Source organism: Thunnus maccoyii, chromosome 1 (assembly GCF_910596095.1).
Source record: "Thunnus maccoyii chromosome 1, fThuMac1.1, whole genome shotgun sequence".
NCBI lineage: Eukaryota > Metazoa > Chordata > Actinopteri > Scombriformes > Scombridae > Thunnus > Thunnus maccoyii.
Genome location: NC_056533.1, coordinates 31,805,719 through 31,822,919, shown reverse-complemented (window position 1 = coordinate 31,822,919; position 17,201 = coordinate 31,805,719). Strand labels below are relative to the sequence as shown.

General features: G+C 39.4%; 1 protein-coding gene across 1 annotated transcript in view; it reads left to right on the top strand.

Moving 5' to 3' along the window:
• ddb1 (damage-specific DNA binding protein 1) overlaps positions 1 to 17,201 on the top strand; it is a 48,746-nt gene that overhangs the window by 18,891 nt on the left and 12,654 nt on the right. Inside the window, exons 13-21 of the mRNA XM_042413611.1 lie at positions 1,922 to 2,100; positions 4,776 to 4,939; positions 6,448 to 6,555; positions 9,874 to 10,081; positions 10,368 to 10,463; positions 10,870 to 10,981; positions 12,738 to 12,861; positions 15,002 to 15,166; positions 15,722 to 15,816. Of these exons, the coding sequence (XP_042269545.1) occupies positions 1,922 to 2,100; positions 4,776 to 4,939; positions 6,448 to 6,555; positions 9,874 to 10,081; positions 10,368 to 10,463; positions 10,870 to 10,981; positions 12,738 to 12,861; positions 15,002 to 15,166; positions 15,722 to 15,816 (1,251 nt within the window). The remainder of the gene's footprint in view (positions 1 to 1,921; positions 2,101 to 4,775; positions 4,940 to 6,447; positions 6,556 to 9,873; positions 10,082 to 10,367; positions 10,464 to 10,869; positions 10,982 to 12,737; positions 12,862 to 15,001; positions 15,167 to 15,721; positions 15,817 to 17,201) is intronic.

Here is a 17,201-nt window from a genome sequence, read left to right as displayed (position 1 = left end):
ATGAATATTGCACTTCATATAAATTCAAGTTTTAGCTTGTTTTTTTTTTTTTTTTAAATGAGGATGAAACCTGCTGGGAATTCAGCCGACTGTTCGATCCTCAATCATAAATCTTTAGGTTGTTATTACAACATAGTTTGTGTTTTGAGGCTGGAACATTTTAGTTGGTGCACTGAATACATTTTTTTGCGCATTAGAATAGTGTAACAAGACCTTTGTTTTGTGGCCTAAGGCGGTGTCACCTCAAATACTTGAACCTGCATGGAAGCCACTAGGTGTAGACTTTACTATTTTAAAATAATTTTAAAATAATTTTGCTCTAATCACATAAAAATTCTCTACACAAACAGCAGGGGCTTTAAGCAATGTTTTTGATAATAATAATACATCAAACGACTCCCAAGTAACATGGAAGGGTTTCTCAGAGTGCTAAACCCACTAAGAATTAATGCTGAACTCTGCAGCTCTCTTTGCAGCTTTTAGCCATTATTTTGTCTCTCAGTCCAGCACTTAGGCTGTGGTTGAGCTTCGCTGCTCTAATTAACCCCCTAATAAAAATCTGAAAGCAGCAGTTCTTGGAAAAAAAAACAAGCTCAGATAAGCCGACTGTGCTCTACCTGCCCAGCACGAAATGCCAAAAAGCTAAAGGAGTGGCTAGTGAAGAAAGCCAAGCAAGCCCCAGATATTCTTATCAGGGAGACCAAACCAGAGCTAAAAGACCAGTGAATATTGTACTTTAAATTCATCAAGCAGACAGAAACATGACAATGGGAGGCTCATGGTCTTGTGTATAGACAGTACATGTACACATTTACAACTGCTTTCAACACATCAGTCTTATTTTGAAACCTTAGAGGTCAAAATAGCTTCATGCAGCTTTAAGTATCGCCTTTTTGATCAAATAAATTTTTAAAGTTGTTTGAACTTTAGCTGATCCCCAACCAAAACTGAGGTGATGAAATTATTTCACACAGACAAGAGGTGAATTTTAAACTTCTCCCCATGCGCTGTGATCGGCACCGCAAACAGCTCTATTAACTATTAACCATACATTTCATCTTCATAACGTCTTTGAAGGACTCGGTTATCAATCCTATCATGAATATGTGCTCATTGCACCGCTAATAGTGCAACATCTTCATGCAACAACATGCAAACATCTTTTGTATGACTGCTGTTTGTACCTGCTGCAGTCTGTTAATGAGGCCTCCTCAGCCTCTTTTTGTTTTTCCTCGACTCCCCACCTCGCATAATTACATTTTGAATATAAATATTGAATTTTGTCTTAACCTGGGGGGCTTTTATCAGGTATTCACAAGCCTCTCTGGTTCATGTGATACAAATACAATCAAATTAGCATAAATAGCAAATCTAATATGTTCTGAAAATACAAACCTCTTGTTTTGACATTCATAGAAGGGATTTCTTGGACCATAAATTGACATTATCATCCATGCAAGCTTTTTTGATTACTGTTGTATTTTCCATTAATACGTGCTTATATTGCCTGGGTTCTTTTTTTTGTTTTAGGATAGTCTGTATCCTAAAACAAACTGTATCCTTAACTACTACATGAACCCTGTCAGGATGACTTCAAATGTTCTTACTGTTTTTAAACAGTATCTCTCAGGACTTAAGAATCTCATATATGCACTTTTACTGCATGTTAAATACAGTTGATGGAGTGGATTATAAGCAAGTGAAGTAATTAATGTTCTCTACGCTATCAAAACCACATTTTTATTTACAAAAATTCAAAACTTGTGGAAAATATTTCTGATTTCTGAGTCAATCCTGACACAGAACCAAATATAGATGATGAATTTTGCTCCAAAACAATCTCCACATCATCTTTTCTACCCATGAAGTACAGAGCTGTGCAGAACAATCTTTTAAAAGGAGAAACTGTGTGTGTCTCCAGATCACGTCAGGCTCGGTGCGCCTGGTGCTCCAGGACAGCAAGGCGTTAGTGAGCGAATGGAAGGAGCCACAGGGCAGGAACATCAGCGTGGCCGCCTGCAACCACACCCAGGTGGTGCTGGCGGTGGGACGGGCCCTCTACTACCTCCAGATCCTGGCTGGAGAACTCAAACAGATCAGGTAGGATGGATTCAGGTAACATTAGACTAACACTGATGAATGTTGATGATACTCAACCACCGATAACCTCCTCCACCAAAAAAATGCAGTTGATCATCACACTGTAAGCGTATATATTGTGTATTTGTGTTAGTGATATCTACACAGCATCATATCTACTGTGAATCTCTTCGGCATGGCTGGAGATCTGCAGTTTTGACATTTCACAAAGGGAGGAATGTTAACACAAAACATCAACCATGTGATTTAACGCCCACCGTGTCTGTTTGTGGATTCGATGGATCAAACTGGGTCAGCTCACAAGTTATTTCAGAAAAGCTAGAATGAACATGTCTGACCTCTTCCTTTGGTTATTTCCTAAAAAAAAACAGTAACTGCGACCTCTGAAAGTGTCCTTCTAGCATTAAAGCTGGACGGTTATTTCTAGCCAGTGAGCTAAAAAACCTTCAGTTTAGTAACAAAGTCGGTCACAAAGACAACAGGTCATATATGGTCAGGAAACAGAGAAAGGTGAGATACGACACATTTGAGTTAATTTCTGTAATACTTGGAAGGTTACGTAATAGTCTAACTAATACATTTGCATGATAATTGAATAATTAACAACAGGGAAGAATCTTGCATATGAGATACACAATACCCAACAGAACTGTTGCATTAAGGCTTAATTAATCAAACACTAATTTGCTATATTCCCTGTAGTAGCCCAACTTCGTGTCTGACTCACAGTTTTGTTTTATTATTATGCCGCATTATCTTAGCTTAATATTTATTTTTTCTTTCCCGATCTGCAATAAACTCTCTTATTTTTAGGTCCAAAGTGATAAGTGCACCAGAACCGCTTTAGAGTCTTCCATTTCTTATGCTGCTGCTGTGCTTCATTTGCCCTTGTGGCTGTCTTTGTGGCCTTATTGCAATATAACTGATTTGAGACACTATTTTTACAGCGGTTAAAAGAATTCAAGGATGCAAAAAATGATTATTCTTTTCCGTAGAAAGACACACTGCTCTGAAAATGGTCACCAGGGCTGCTTAGAGCACAAAGTGTTTGTTCGCAACCTTGAGAGTGTTCATGAACGATGAAAAAAATGAAGGAGACAGACTGGAGTGTCTCACCAGAGCTGTAAAATAATGTTTGACCCGCATCAATAAACAGTCAGTTTGCCAGTCTCACAATTCTGTAAATATTCAGATAGATAATAGTTGGATTAAAGGTGTTTATATGGCTGAAATTCTCTCCTGTGGTGCAATTAAATGGAAACGCTCAACACACCGCGCTGCGATTATCTTGATATTATATTTGCATTATTGATTTGTTCTTTTACAATACAAGATTTCACTCATTTTTCTTTTAATTTACAAGTAAAATCAAATTTTAAAAATTATTAAAATTATATAAGATTTGATTAAAAAAAACGAGTAAGAGACATTAACGATGAGTTAATGAATGAGAATGAAAATACATAATACACATAATATATTGCAGAGACAGAGATTGGATATAATGGTGTAGTATAGTGTACGCAATACTGATATATGATCCTGAACCTGGTTATGAATAAAATAATCAGTCAGGAATATCTGTTTTTGTCGAATCCACTGAATTAAACAGCTAACAAATCAAGATTTTTAAATATTAAGATAAATCTAGTATTGCCTTGAAGCAGTCTCAGTCATTGATCTGCAGCATTGTGTCCACCATCTGCTAATTCAACTGGAGATATTAAAGAACTACAAATTTCATCATCTCACAGTACATATTGTCATAACTATAATAAACATTTAAATTCAGAATTAATCTGAGGTTTTTTGTTGTTGTTGTTTTTTAATTTTATAATAATCAACGACTCATCTGATAGTTGAAAGTGCAGACATGACATACAAAGGTCAAACAGTGGATGTTGCAATTATGTCGTTTGCGTTTTAACCAACATGTTCCAATCAATATCATTATTAATTTTCCCATAATCCCATACTGGTCTATTCCCAGACAAGCACAATTCATACACAAACCAAACTTTATGTTCACATGACAAGCGGCTTGATTAATGTCCTGCTTCTTCCTGAAGCCCTGAATGCATTCAAATAGTGAACTTGTGAAGTGACTCATTTTGAAACGTCAACTTTTTCGCTGATTTTGAACTGCTCTTCACTTCATCATTTTTGACAAGTTAAGACATCCAGCCAGAATGTTCAAAATACGACTGAACTGATCCAAATTTCGCACCATACCAGTGACCCCCTGCAATGAATAGAGCCATCACTCTACACATCTACTTTTATTACTGCAGGAATTGTATTGAACAGGCAAGCGGGGAAAACGGGTGAAGTGATTGGTTGTTAATGATTCTTCAGCCATAGAACTGACTCCTGAGAAAAAAAATCTTGTTGCCTTCCCACACACCGGGTTGAGATCTCACCACAGTTTTATAGGAAATGAACAGTCGTCTGGCAACTTTAGACTGTGTGAACTCACAGCTCAACTCACCAGGAGACTTTGCACACATGAAGAGGGGAAAAAAAAAAAGAACCTACGCTGCGTGTCACTAACACATTAATCCCATCACTCGTTCTCTGCGGTGTTGTCAGAGTTTGTCATATTCAATCAGTCCGCATTCACACAACCTACAGGGCATCTTCCCACTGTTTTCTTATGTCCTCTACTCTGTCCTTAGTACCACGGAGATGGAGCATGAAGTGGCCTGCCTGGACATCACACCTCTGGGGGAAGGTGGCGGTGAGTCACCGCTCTGCGCGGTGGGACTCTGGACTGACATCTCAGCCCGTGTACTCAAACTGCCCTGCTTCACAGCCCTGCACAAGGAGATGCTGGGTGGAGGTGAGAGAAAAGGGGGAGGCGGGGTGCGCTTGACAGGGAAAAGGGGGACAGCTGTTAGCAGCTTGTGGAGAGAGATAGGTAGACTGAGATAATGACGAGTAAAGTTTATTTTTTAGAGCCTGATAAAGCACATACACTGTTTCAACGGGCTTCACAGATCCACAAATACAACAATTCCTAACTAAACCTCTTCTCTCTTAAAGGCAAGGAAAAAACTCCCCTGAAATTAAAGTAAAATTGTAATTCACATCGATGCATTTAAGTTGCAAATACAAACTAAATGAGGAAGAAAACCTATTCCACCTTCCCATCACCCTAAAGTAGTCGGCGTAGCGACATCGGAGAGGGAAAATTTAATTAGAGATCACCTCTCCTCGAATGGCTGAGGGCTGCAATTGGAGCCGAACGTAGGACAAAGGCAATTACTAAAAATTAAAAGATGCTTTTAACAGTTAGCAGACACACAAAAACACAAATACGGGAGGTTAATTCAATAATAAGACATCCAGTGGGCCCATAATAGTGAAATGGCAGCTAAAATGTATTCTATCAGCAATTTTATTAATAAATGTAAATTACTGTTCCCATTAGGTACCATCTCTCTTCATGTGTACTCGAATATAAACTTCACCGCCAACACAAACGCACTTAGTGCATCATTTAAGCATTTGAGACTTATTTAAGAATGTTAAAATATGCAAGAGAGGACTTGACTACTTTTTTTTGGTTAAAGTAATGAAAAAGTCAGCAGTCAGTGGAGACAAAGTTTCATAACATGATGAACTGGCACAGGCTAGACTCTTCCATGAAGAATATCTCCACACTCTCTCTCTCCCAGCGTCATACATTATTTTGCTGGTGTTTTTGATTGAAAGTTGCTCGATGCTCAAACTCTGCCAGCTGCGGGTTTCTTGCTCGCTCTCCTAACGAGGACAGCGTGACTGCAGACTCTAGTCTAGGAGTTACAAACAGGAAACCTTCCTTTGAAAGATGACGAGTGTTTCTAATTGTTGTTATTTTTAGCTCTATCAATGGAAACATTTTAACTTTGCATAGTTGTTTACTGTTAGTTTTGTTAAAATGGATTATATTTGTAATTTAGTTTCACATATTTATTGTGAAATGAAATGCAAACACAGCCCTGTTTTAAATAAGGAAATAATGCATCTATATTTGAATGTAAATATGCAACTTTTCCAATAGCTGCTGCTTTGCGGAGAGTCGTCCAACACCCACTTAATCAGAGCAAACGCTGTCCTTTGACTTAATTGGCTCAAAGTCAGAGAAACTGATGTCTGGAAAATGGAAAAGACAGAAGGCTTTATATTCACCCTGCAGCATTTAAATGTTATTTTTTTCAGAAAGTTACAAGCCAGTCTGGCTGATAGCCCTTATTGATTTTTCTGACAGAGACATTTTGCCGACATTTATCACTTTTGGTGTTCATCTGTCAGCCTGTGACTCCAGAGTGGAGGAGAAATAAATCATTTTGCTGTGTGCATCCTCAGAGATCATCCCTCGCTCGATCCTAATGACCACCTTTGAAGGCAGCTACTACCTGCTGTGCGCTCTGGGAGACGGAGCGCTCTTCTACTTCGGTCTGGACCTGCAGACAGGTTGGTCCCTCCCACCTCCCCATCATACACGTCTTACACCTGTTAGACAGGAGCTTCACATATTCGGAAGAAGGGCCTTCAGGCGGGGCCACGGGCAGCTGTCTGAGAACATTTTCATTTGTAGAATATTATTTCATGGAGAATTGCGTAACTGCCAGCGCTATAATTGGATGTAATGGTGAAGAGACTCTGTAGCCTAAAGAAACTCATGTTACAAGTTTAATTGGAGGTCGGCTGTTTGTCTTCAGAAAAAGATGCGATGATGCAATCAAATGCTGTGATTTCACACATACGAGCACATCAAGGCAACTTTTACTGACCTAAATATGCAAGTTTAAGACACCTATTTTTATTGCTATTTCATGTATAAACTTTAATACTCTTAAAAAAGAAGAAGAAGAAGTTGGAGCATCTTCTGGACTGTGATGTATTTCCCAGTGAAAAGGGAATATTTGAGCAGCATACAGTTAAAAGAGAGATTTCAATCAAATCCTTGAAAACAGAGATTTCACCCCACCAATATCCAAACACACATCTCTTCCTGTCTTTCTTCATACTTCATAGCTACTCGCCCCAAAGTCACATTCGATTGTATGGACTTTTTGTAAACACCCCTGAGTGCAGGATGAGTCATCAAACATCTGAAACCGTTTTACAGGAAGAGAAAAGAAGGATTTTGATATTAAAAATACTCTGATATCGATTTTTTTTTTTACTTCGATCTGGCGTATAATGAAATGAATGAACAATTAACACCAGGGGGACGCAGGATTAAAGCTGGGGAAATGTATTTTTCATATCACTGGGACTTTAAACCAGTACAGGCAGGCATTAGAGCAACAAAGCGTCTCTTTTGTTTGTTTTGTTTTTTTCTGTTTGATGGTTTTACTGACTGACTCGTAGATTTTCTGAACCATTTAGACATCAGAGAAGTAGAACGTTAAATACAGAACCAACGAGTGTGTCTACAATCCTGGTTATGACTAGAGAGATTCGATAAAAACCTGTTTATGTGTTTGCAACTTTTGGTTTTCCTTTTTAGGTCCCCAGACTGGGTTATCTTAATGTCATCTATTATAAACAGTGGAGCTTTCTCATACTGGGTTTGTTTCCCATGGAACTCTCTCCCACTTCCCATCAGTGCAGCTTCCACCATTAACATTTTTAAACCAAGACGTAAATAGTGGCCTTGTACTTTGGCCTCAAATTACATAACAAGTGATATGATGCAAGTTAAATTCAGCACAAAGTATTAAAATGTAGCTGTGTTCAGTAGGGCTGCAACTATTGATTATTCTCAGTTTCGATCAGTCAGAAAATGGTGAAAAACAAACAATTTCTCACATTTAAGAAGCCGGAGTGTCAGAGAGCTTTGAAAAAAATGAGTAAAGCAGTTTATTGATTATCCTAATAGATTCTCCAATTATTTGTTGGTTGACTAATAAACGAACCGACTGTTTATCTCGGCTCCGGTGGCAGGTTTAAGAAAGCTGCACACAAACAAACAGCAGACGCTGATCAGAAACACGGATAACGTTGTAATCGTGTACACAAGGGTGTGAATATAATCAGGTTACTTTGTGTCCCTTGTAAACATCGTGTAGTGAATTGAATCAAGAACAGGATAAGACTCCCAACCAGAATACTAGCGTGCATACAAATGGACTCATTCATTTTGCTTCGGCTTGATCAGCTTATAGTCGTAGTTTGTACAGCGGTCATAAGGGAGAAAATGTATAAAATGTGTTTACTATAAAGATCTGTCAGTATTATGATTATTAATTGTACACATGGGTGACAAATTATTTATTTGTTTGTTTTTGTTTTACAGGGTCAATGCACATTGATCAGTATTACTGTAAATGTGCAAAAAGGTTCATTTCCCTTGTGTGTGAAATAACAATAAAACAACATTATTAAAGGATAAACTGATAAACAAAGATATTTAATGCACCCATCTGTATATGAGATGGTTATTCTGCACAAAAGTACTAACTTTTATGGTTAAAGGCGTTCGAGCTCTTGCTTCTTCATTCACAGGTGAAAGAGTCCAAATCATGCAGCTGCCTTTATTTGGCTGATTTATTCTCACTTTGAACAAATAAAACAAAAAGCATCTCTGAGTCTAACTTGAGATCAAAGACTGCACCGATGCCCCCCCGTCCTACGCTTGTTTCCGATATGTTTGTGGAAGAAGACACGACTCAGTCCCGCCTCTTCCTTCTATCACAGCTGATGATCATCATCATCTGATTAACAACAATAAATCCCCAAAATAATTGCTCAAAATATTAAGAAGACATAAATCAAACTACTAACACAAAAATGTCTCTTGTGACCCAAACACTGTCTAACATAACATTTTTTCCCCACTGGCCCATTTAGCCAGTATAGAGTTTTACTGGCCTGCCAGCCAAAAAAATTAAAATAACTCTTTTTTTTCCATAGTTTTGGTGATTTATTCATTATATACATAACATGTGCAACAGTGAAATTCCCTTTAGATTTGTTTTCCTTTAGTTATGGATATGTAATGTTGATATATTGCACAAATAGGCAAAATATAAAATTAGGCACATATTGCATCAGTAAAAGAACGGCATATAAATAAAAGCCAGAGAGTATGGAACACATAGGGAGACAAGAATCTATGATAATAACATTTCAGCGAGTATGGATGATGCTGATAATAAACTCTTGTGTCAAGAACTGAGTCGACGCTGTGACATTTGAAGAAACGTACTCGTTAAGACGGAGCAGAGAGAGAAAGAACATAATGATGTTTGTTTGTGTTCGCGCGTTCGCTCCGAGCTTCTGTCTGCCTCCAAGAGCCACCTGTCCACTACAGACACGGAGCTGAACTGTAATGAATGAATGAATGAACGAAGAGGAGAAATGCAGAGGAGGAAGATGAAACAGAGACCGAGAGCGTCTGTCTCCACAGTAAATCATCTGTTTGAGTGTTTGGTGGTTATTTATTTGTGCCGCCATCAAACAGTCAGAAAAGAATGTTTTATTTCTCTGTCGTCGGCTTTGTTCTCGCCACCGCCGCTCCCTCTCCTCGCTTGACCACCACTGCTCGCGCTCTCTCTCTTTTTCTTTTGTCTTTTTTAACTTTACTTTTACTTTTTTGTTATCAAATGAAGAGAAACGTCCTTCCCTCGTCCTAAACGTGCATACCCATGACTTTGTTTGGCGGTCTCTGGCCGATCAACCCGCCCTGCTTAAACCTTTACTGCCCCGATGGCCCCTGTGGCCCCCCTGCTTCTCAAACTGTAGATAAACTCGTGTTTTTAAATCTTCTTTCCTTCACCCCAGGCGCCCTGAGCGAGCGTAAGAAGGTCACGCTGGGCACCCAGCCCACCGTGCTGAGGACCTTCAGATCCCTGTCCACCTCCAACGTCTTCGCCTGCTCCGACCGACCCACTGTCATTTACTCCTCCAACCACAAGCTGGTCTTCTCCAACGTCAACCTCAAAGAGGTCAACTACATGTGCCCACTCAACTCTGAGGGCTATCCCGACAGGTCAGCGGCACTTTTACTACTTTATTTAGCATTTGATGAGTTTGCATCTTTACAGGAAAGTGTTGTTGTCTTCTTCTGTGCTTTTTAAGAGCTCATAAACATGCAAGCTTCATTACTTCTGTTGTGATCCTCAAGCAGACACGGTTGGTTGGTTCTGATGTTGATCACTGGAATGATACATCTAAACTTTGTTTTGATTTTGTAGGGAGTGGGTGTATTCTTCTTCTTTCTCTTTTCTCCTCTTGCCAATCCTGAATCTTGTTGTTTTTGGGGGTTTTTTTTACAGTCTGGCTCTCGCCAACAACAGCACCCTGACCATCGGCACCATCGACGAGATTCAGAAACTCCACATCCGCACCGTTCCCCTCTATGAGTCTCCCAGGTCAGTCCTGTTGTCAAATATTGAGTAAGAATTGAAGCTCAACTGAACATTTCAGACCCATCATCTGCACAAAAACGCTTCATGTGTTTTGTGTTTGCAGTAACTTCGCCTCTGATTCTATTTTAGCTTCTTTGTCTTGTTGTTTTCGTCGTACATCTGCTGAATGATTTTCTGTTCCCTCTTTTTGTACTCCAGGGTTTTAAGGGACAGCTGTGACTCATTGTAGCTAAATAAGTTATTAAAAGGTTGACTGTTGTGTTATAGAGTTGGAAAAACATCAGCAGTCTTCAGGCAACTTGTTTTTGTTCAGCTTACCACACTTGGCTCTTTTCATGTTCGCCTGTGTGTCCTCCACTGACTTTTTTTTCTTCTTCTCTCCTCTCATCTCTCTCTCACAATCCACCAGGCGGATCTGTTACCAAGAGATCTCCCAGTGTTTCGGGGTCCTGTCAAGCAGGGTGGAGATTCAGGATGTGAGCGGCACCACCTCTGCCGTACGCCCCAGCGCGAGCACTCAGGTACCGTAGCCGCCTGTTGTGTTTGGATAATAAACACTCGAGGGCTTTTTCACTGTTTTCTAAGCAGGAACACTGACTGAGATTATTATTTATAACATCAGACCGGGAGCTTGTCAGGACAACAGATGTCTTGTCCTGCTAGCCACGTAGCAGGTCTGCTGGTACCAGACCCTGCTGTTGTGTACAGGTGGATAGTTTGGTGTTTTATTTTGTTAGTTTTGTGCAACTTTAATTTGATTTTCAAACACAAAAGTTTGACACAACACTCGTACAGGAACAGAGTCTTTCACTGACACGTAATGAGTTATATATATTTTACTTGTTGTTCATGTTGTAGCCTTAAGATAAATATAAATTTCCCATGAAGTTTATTTCATTGATAGCTGCAGACCAGTTGTCCTTTTGTTGAAGGTCTTGCCTGAAAACATTTTTATGTGACGGATTTCTTGCCAGCAGTCAAAAACATTTTATAAAGATATTCATCCTGTGCTGTACATTGTTGCCCAAGTATTATGTAACATAAGAGCAATCAACTTCTATTCCCAACATTTTCATAATCGCTTCAGCAATCTGTTGTAGTGCTAAAACTAACCATTATATTCTCTCTTAATCTTTTTGTCTGTTAAAACATCAGAAAGTCTTAGAAGATGTTCTTAGAGATCATAGTGACGTCTTCAAATGTCGATCAATAGTCCAGAATCTGAAGATTTGCCATCGTGTGTGACACATAAAAGTTTAAAATCATCACATTTGAAAAAGCTGCAAGTTTTATTAAATGATCAAAACAGTTGCTCTCACCAACATGAATCACATGAGGATAAACCCAGAAGATATGAGAAGGTTTTTTTTTTTCTTGCCCCCAGCATTCATTTTATCACTGAGAATACCTTTTGTGTAAATTTCAATTTGGAGCCACAAACCAAAAAAAATCATATTATCTTCTTCCAACAGAAGTCTCGTCAGGACCTTTAGTAGGTAGTCCTGGTCTGGCTTCGTCATATATAATTATTGTCATCCTCAGTTATCTTCAGGCCCGATTTTTCTCTCTCTGACCTTTTAGTTTTATAGTCAAAGCACCAGAATCTCAGCAGAAACATTTTGTTGACTTTTTTGAAAACTTTTTTTACTTGATAACTGACAAATCTTCCTTATAAAAAGCCTGTAACATGGTTTTATCCTGTTTGGGCTCTACTTCAGAGACACGTAGGTAGTCAGGAATTTAAATGAAGGAATTTAAATGAATCGTTTTACCTACTCGAGCTAAATTCGGCTGTTGTGAGAGTTCAAACCAAGTCAAAGTCGAATCACATTAAACATAACTTGCCTTTTGTTTGATTTGTTGTCAAGGAATACCGACAATGAGATTTTAGCTGCCAAGAAAAAGTAGTAGTGTTTTTAAAAGAGATTCTCACTTGGCAAGCTAATCAAAAAGTAATTTCAGCCAGATTTACTGTGACAGCATGTGTTGTGTCCACTCAGCTTGGCTCCTCAGCTTTCCCAAGGGGACAGGCGTGTAATTTATTTGTGTTTTGTTTTTAACGCTGTGACACATAACTTTGCAGAGACAAAACAGAGCCAGAGTGCCTCTCTCTCACACACACACGTGATAACCAAAAAGATGTTTACCGAGTTTTTAAACGCTGCTGCTACAGATGGTGCCGAACTCGCTCAGAATCAGAGATTTGAATTTCTATACACCCTTTATTAGACTTCTCTTTGTCTTCCCGTCCCGAATGATAAATTTACATACTTCCAGGCTCTCTCCAGCAGCGTGAGCTCCAGCAAACTCTTCCCAAGCAGCACATCTCCCCACGAGACATCCTTCGGCGAAGAGGTGGAGGTTCACAGTCTGCTAGTCGTGGATCAGCACACCTTTGAAGGTGAGACAGCCCAGCTGTACATTTCCATTTGATTTCACGGAGCTAGTGCTTTCATAAGGTGCTTGTGATGCTAAAATAATAGGCTCAGCTCAGGGAGAGAATTACCACCAGTCGAATCAGGTCGCTGAAGAAAAACTTTGCCTGGCGCTCATTCATCAAGCTATTGTACGCTCATATCTGATGTTCAAATGGATGCACCACAAAGTTTTTATTTATCTGATCCAACTTTGCCATCATCCTAACTTACATGTCATGTCTTACTCTTATATGCCATTTCTTAACTACTTTACACAGTAACACATGCAGGCTCTTTATGGAGACATGAATGATTGAACATGTTGGGCTTCATGTAAATCATTTCCATGTCGGAGCTCATGTCAGGTTTCTGCTCCTTTCTATTTTGCAATGCATAACTCTCTGCACTCAGCCTTCCTTTAAAAAAAAAAAAAAAAAAAAGATCCACAAGTTACCACACCCGCATAAATTAGAGTATCTTCTATGTTAATAATATGTAAATAAGGGACTGCTTCAGCACGTCGTGTCCACAGCTGAATCCAATTTATCAGTGTGCGATCAGATAACTGCTCATTTAGATGTTGTGAGATTTTCATCAATCAGACACGGAGACATTCTTATGCAGTGTTGTAAAGTGTCTGGTATGTGTACTATGAATATGTACCCCAAGGAAACTTGTATTCATAGTGTAATCAGTTACTCGGTTATTGCTACACCACTCGAATCCGCAGTCGTTTCAAAGGTCTGCTAAACATGGCCGCCGCTGTTTAAGTCACACGCTACATTTTTCAGCTGCTGCATTATTGATATTAGCCGTGTCAAATAGGTTTTATTGGATGCATGATTTTTGCATATTTATGGTTATTATGGAGCATGTGATCCACTGCTGCTGGCTACCTATTCCAGCTGAGTTAAGCAGTTAAAGTCCATCCATGACGCCTATGTCAAGCCTGACTGCTCAATGTGAATTAAGAGCGTAAAGGTGAAAGGTATCCTCCCTTTACAGGTGCTTTAACAGGAGATTAAAGTAGCTAAATAGATAAATAATGAAACTGTACACTCCTGTCAAGAGATCTAATCAGGCAAAATGCAAAAAACCCCTGATGTAATATAGATGTGGTGCATGTAGGATTACAGTTTATGATATAACCCTCATAGTCTTGGCCAGTAAACAAACCCGCAGGTTGGCCAGACTTATTGAGAAAAGAAGACAAACGGTGATATTATTACCCAAACTGTCCGTTTTCAACATCCATCACAGTTTACAGAGATCCTGGTTCACTTCTGACACACTGCACATGTCAGAGTCGTGCATGCTCAGGTTTTCCAGGGCAACGAGGGGTTATTAATGACATTTCTGGTGGGCTCACTTTGGTTTTTAGCCACGCTAGCAGCACAGCTCTGTGGATGGCGACGTCGGTCGGTCTGCCGCTTAAATACCTCAACAACTATCGGACGGACGGCCGTGAAATCTGGCACAGACATCCCTGAGTTTTCTCTAGTGCTACCATGACATTGTGGCTTTGACAATATATCCTGACAACTATTGGATGGATTACCTGGAAATTTGACACAGATATGCATGTATCCCTCCCTAAAATGAATTGTAATAGCTTTGCAGATGCCCTGGATTATCCTGTAACGTCAATACTCCAATACTTTAGTTTTGACTAAATACTAATGACATTCCCATCAGCCTCAGCTGTCCTCTGTGTTTAGTGCTAATTAGCAAGTGCAATTAGCTGAGACGCTAAACTAAGATGGTAAACGTGATGAACATCTGACCTGCTTAACATCAGCATGTCAATATTGTAATTGCGAGCATGTTAGCATTTAGCTCAAAGCATCACTGTGACTCTAAATCTTGTCGCCACTAAATAAACCGATAGATAATCTGGCTAAACGGTTTGCTCACCTGTCTGAGACTCTAATCCTTCATATTTCTTGGTCATAGTGATGTTGCTGTCTTCCCAGAGAATAAGACTCAAGTTGTAATGAAGCTGAATCATCTTTTAACTGGACAGTCGTGATAAAACAACAGATAAATGTAAAATCCTCTTCACAGAGAGGTGTATCTCGCAGCTCTCACACTCAGTTTCTTATCTGTGCTTTGTATCTCTACCAGTCCTCCATGCCCATCAGTTCCTCCCCAGCGAGTACGCCCTCAGCATGGTGTCGTGTCGTCTGGGAAAAGACCCATCAGTGTACTTCATCGTCGGCACTGCCATGGTGTACCCGGAGGAGGCCGAGCCCAAGCAGGGACGCATTATTGTCTTCCACTACACCGACGGTCAGTACCAAAGCGTTTTCATAAGCTGTCTCTCTCTCTCTCTCTCTTCTGCAAACACAAAGAAACCCAAGCGCACTATCAACCTCAACCCTGTTTGTTCTTTCATCCAGCTCATTTTGCTTTTGCTCTCTTTATCCTTCATCCTGTTTTTTTTCATCTTCTCCTCCCTCTGCTCCGTCCTAGTTCTCCACTCACGGACACTTTGTCCTACCTTGCTCTTGTTTCCCTCCTCACTTAATCATTTTCTTATCTTTTCTTATCAGACTTTCTTCTCTCTCTCTCTTTTTCTCACCACCACTGATTCCTCCTCATTCCCTTTCATACTCTCAAGGTGCATCGCCTGCCTTTCATATATCCTCCTGTACTGAATGTCTCACCTACTCTTTTCTTTAAAAACTTTTCCCCCCAACATCTCTCTCACAAGTCGTTGAGCTTCACGCTCTCTCCTCTGCATCACAAAGATCTCGTACATGCTAGTATAGATTGATATTGAGCGTGTAACACTTTGAATGCCGGCTGAATAGAGGCTGACAGACATTGTGCTCTTTGCTACAGGCAAGCTGCAAACTGTAGCCGAGAAGGAGGTGAAAGGAGCTGTCTATTCGATGGTGGAGTTCAATGGCAAACTGCTGGCCAGCATCAATAGCACGGTAAGTGGTGCTTGATAGTGTTGACGTTTTCAGACACACACACACACAGCACTCCACGTTTTCGTCACTGAACCGCAGGTATTGTATGTTCATCTACAATCTGTTTTTAAGAGAAAAAAAAGTACAGCTTGAACGGTGAATTGACTCCGAGGTACACTTGGAACTAAGTCAGTGTGTCAGATTATATTTCTACCTCAAACCTGCTGTCAAAATGAGAGAAAAGAGTCGTTTAGTACAATTAAAATCATTATGGCTGCAACTTACAATTGTTTTCATTATTGATTAATCCGCCAATTATTTTGTCTGTCTGTCAAATGTCCGAAAATAGTGAAAAATACCTGTTGTTATTATTATTATTATTCCTTCCTATTATTATTATCTTCATGTGTCTCTTTTTTTTGTTCGACCCGCAGTCAAAAACTCAAAGATATTCAGTTTAATATCATGTTTGGCAAAGAAAATCATTAAACGACCATATTTGAGAAGCTGAAACCAACTAATGTTTGGCATTTTTGCCAAAAAAATACATATAATTAAAATAATTATTGCCGATTAATTTTCTGTCAGTCGATTATTCAACAGATTTTTGCAGCTCTAACAATAATTTCTCTTAGTCCTTGAGAGTTTGATCAATTATTGGAAAGTGATCAGTCTTGTTGAGAATAAGTTAATGCTTCATGTATTCAGTAGGGCTGAGTAACTTTGAAGATTTCTGGATAGAGAGTGCAGGAGAGAGAGGGAAACATAACGATGCTTAACAGAAACTAAAACTGGATATTTTTCTCACGGTTACTTAATTAAAAACACAGACAGGCTCTTAGCAACACTTTGATAACGACCTCACACACATTTCATGTTTTGCTGAATGCTGAAACGTCCGGACCGGTTATTTGCTTCCTGATTACCTACTTTAATTACAATCAATACGTTGCTGTTGGGGAGGGGAGCCGCCACGACGGGGAGCGATGAGGGGAAAAAGCACAGACTGCACCAAGGTCAAGGGTTTTATTTTCAAATAGCCAATAAACTTATATAATTATTATTTAGCTTTTTTTTTGCAGAATCATATCGTTTCCTTGCGGCCGTGTCTGCAGTCTGGGGGTTTAGGTATCTCTGATTTTTGAAGATATCTAATCTGTCGGAGCATTTAATGCCACCTTTAGATTGAAGTATCGAGTCACAGTCAGACCTTTTGACACAATCTGACATTCATTATTTTCTGTTCTCACTTTTTAGACTTTTTTTCCCCCTCCTTTTCACCAGGGAGTCAACCTCTGTAGTTGTGTGTTTTGACTTTTTTTTTTTTGTCTTTCATGATTTAAGAAGCATTTAATCTGCTCAGGGTGAAAAGTGCCTCCTCAGTCATTTTAAAGTCCAATTTCTAA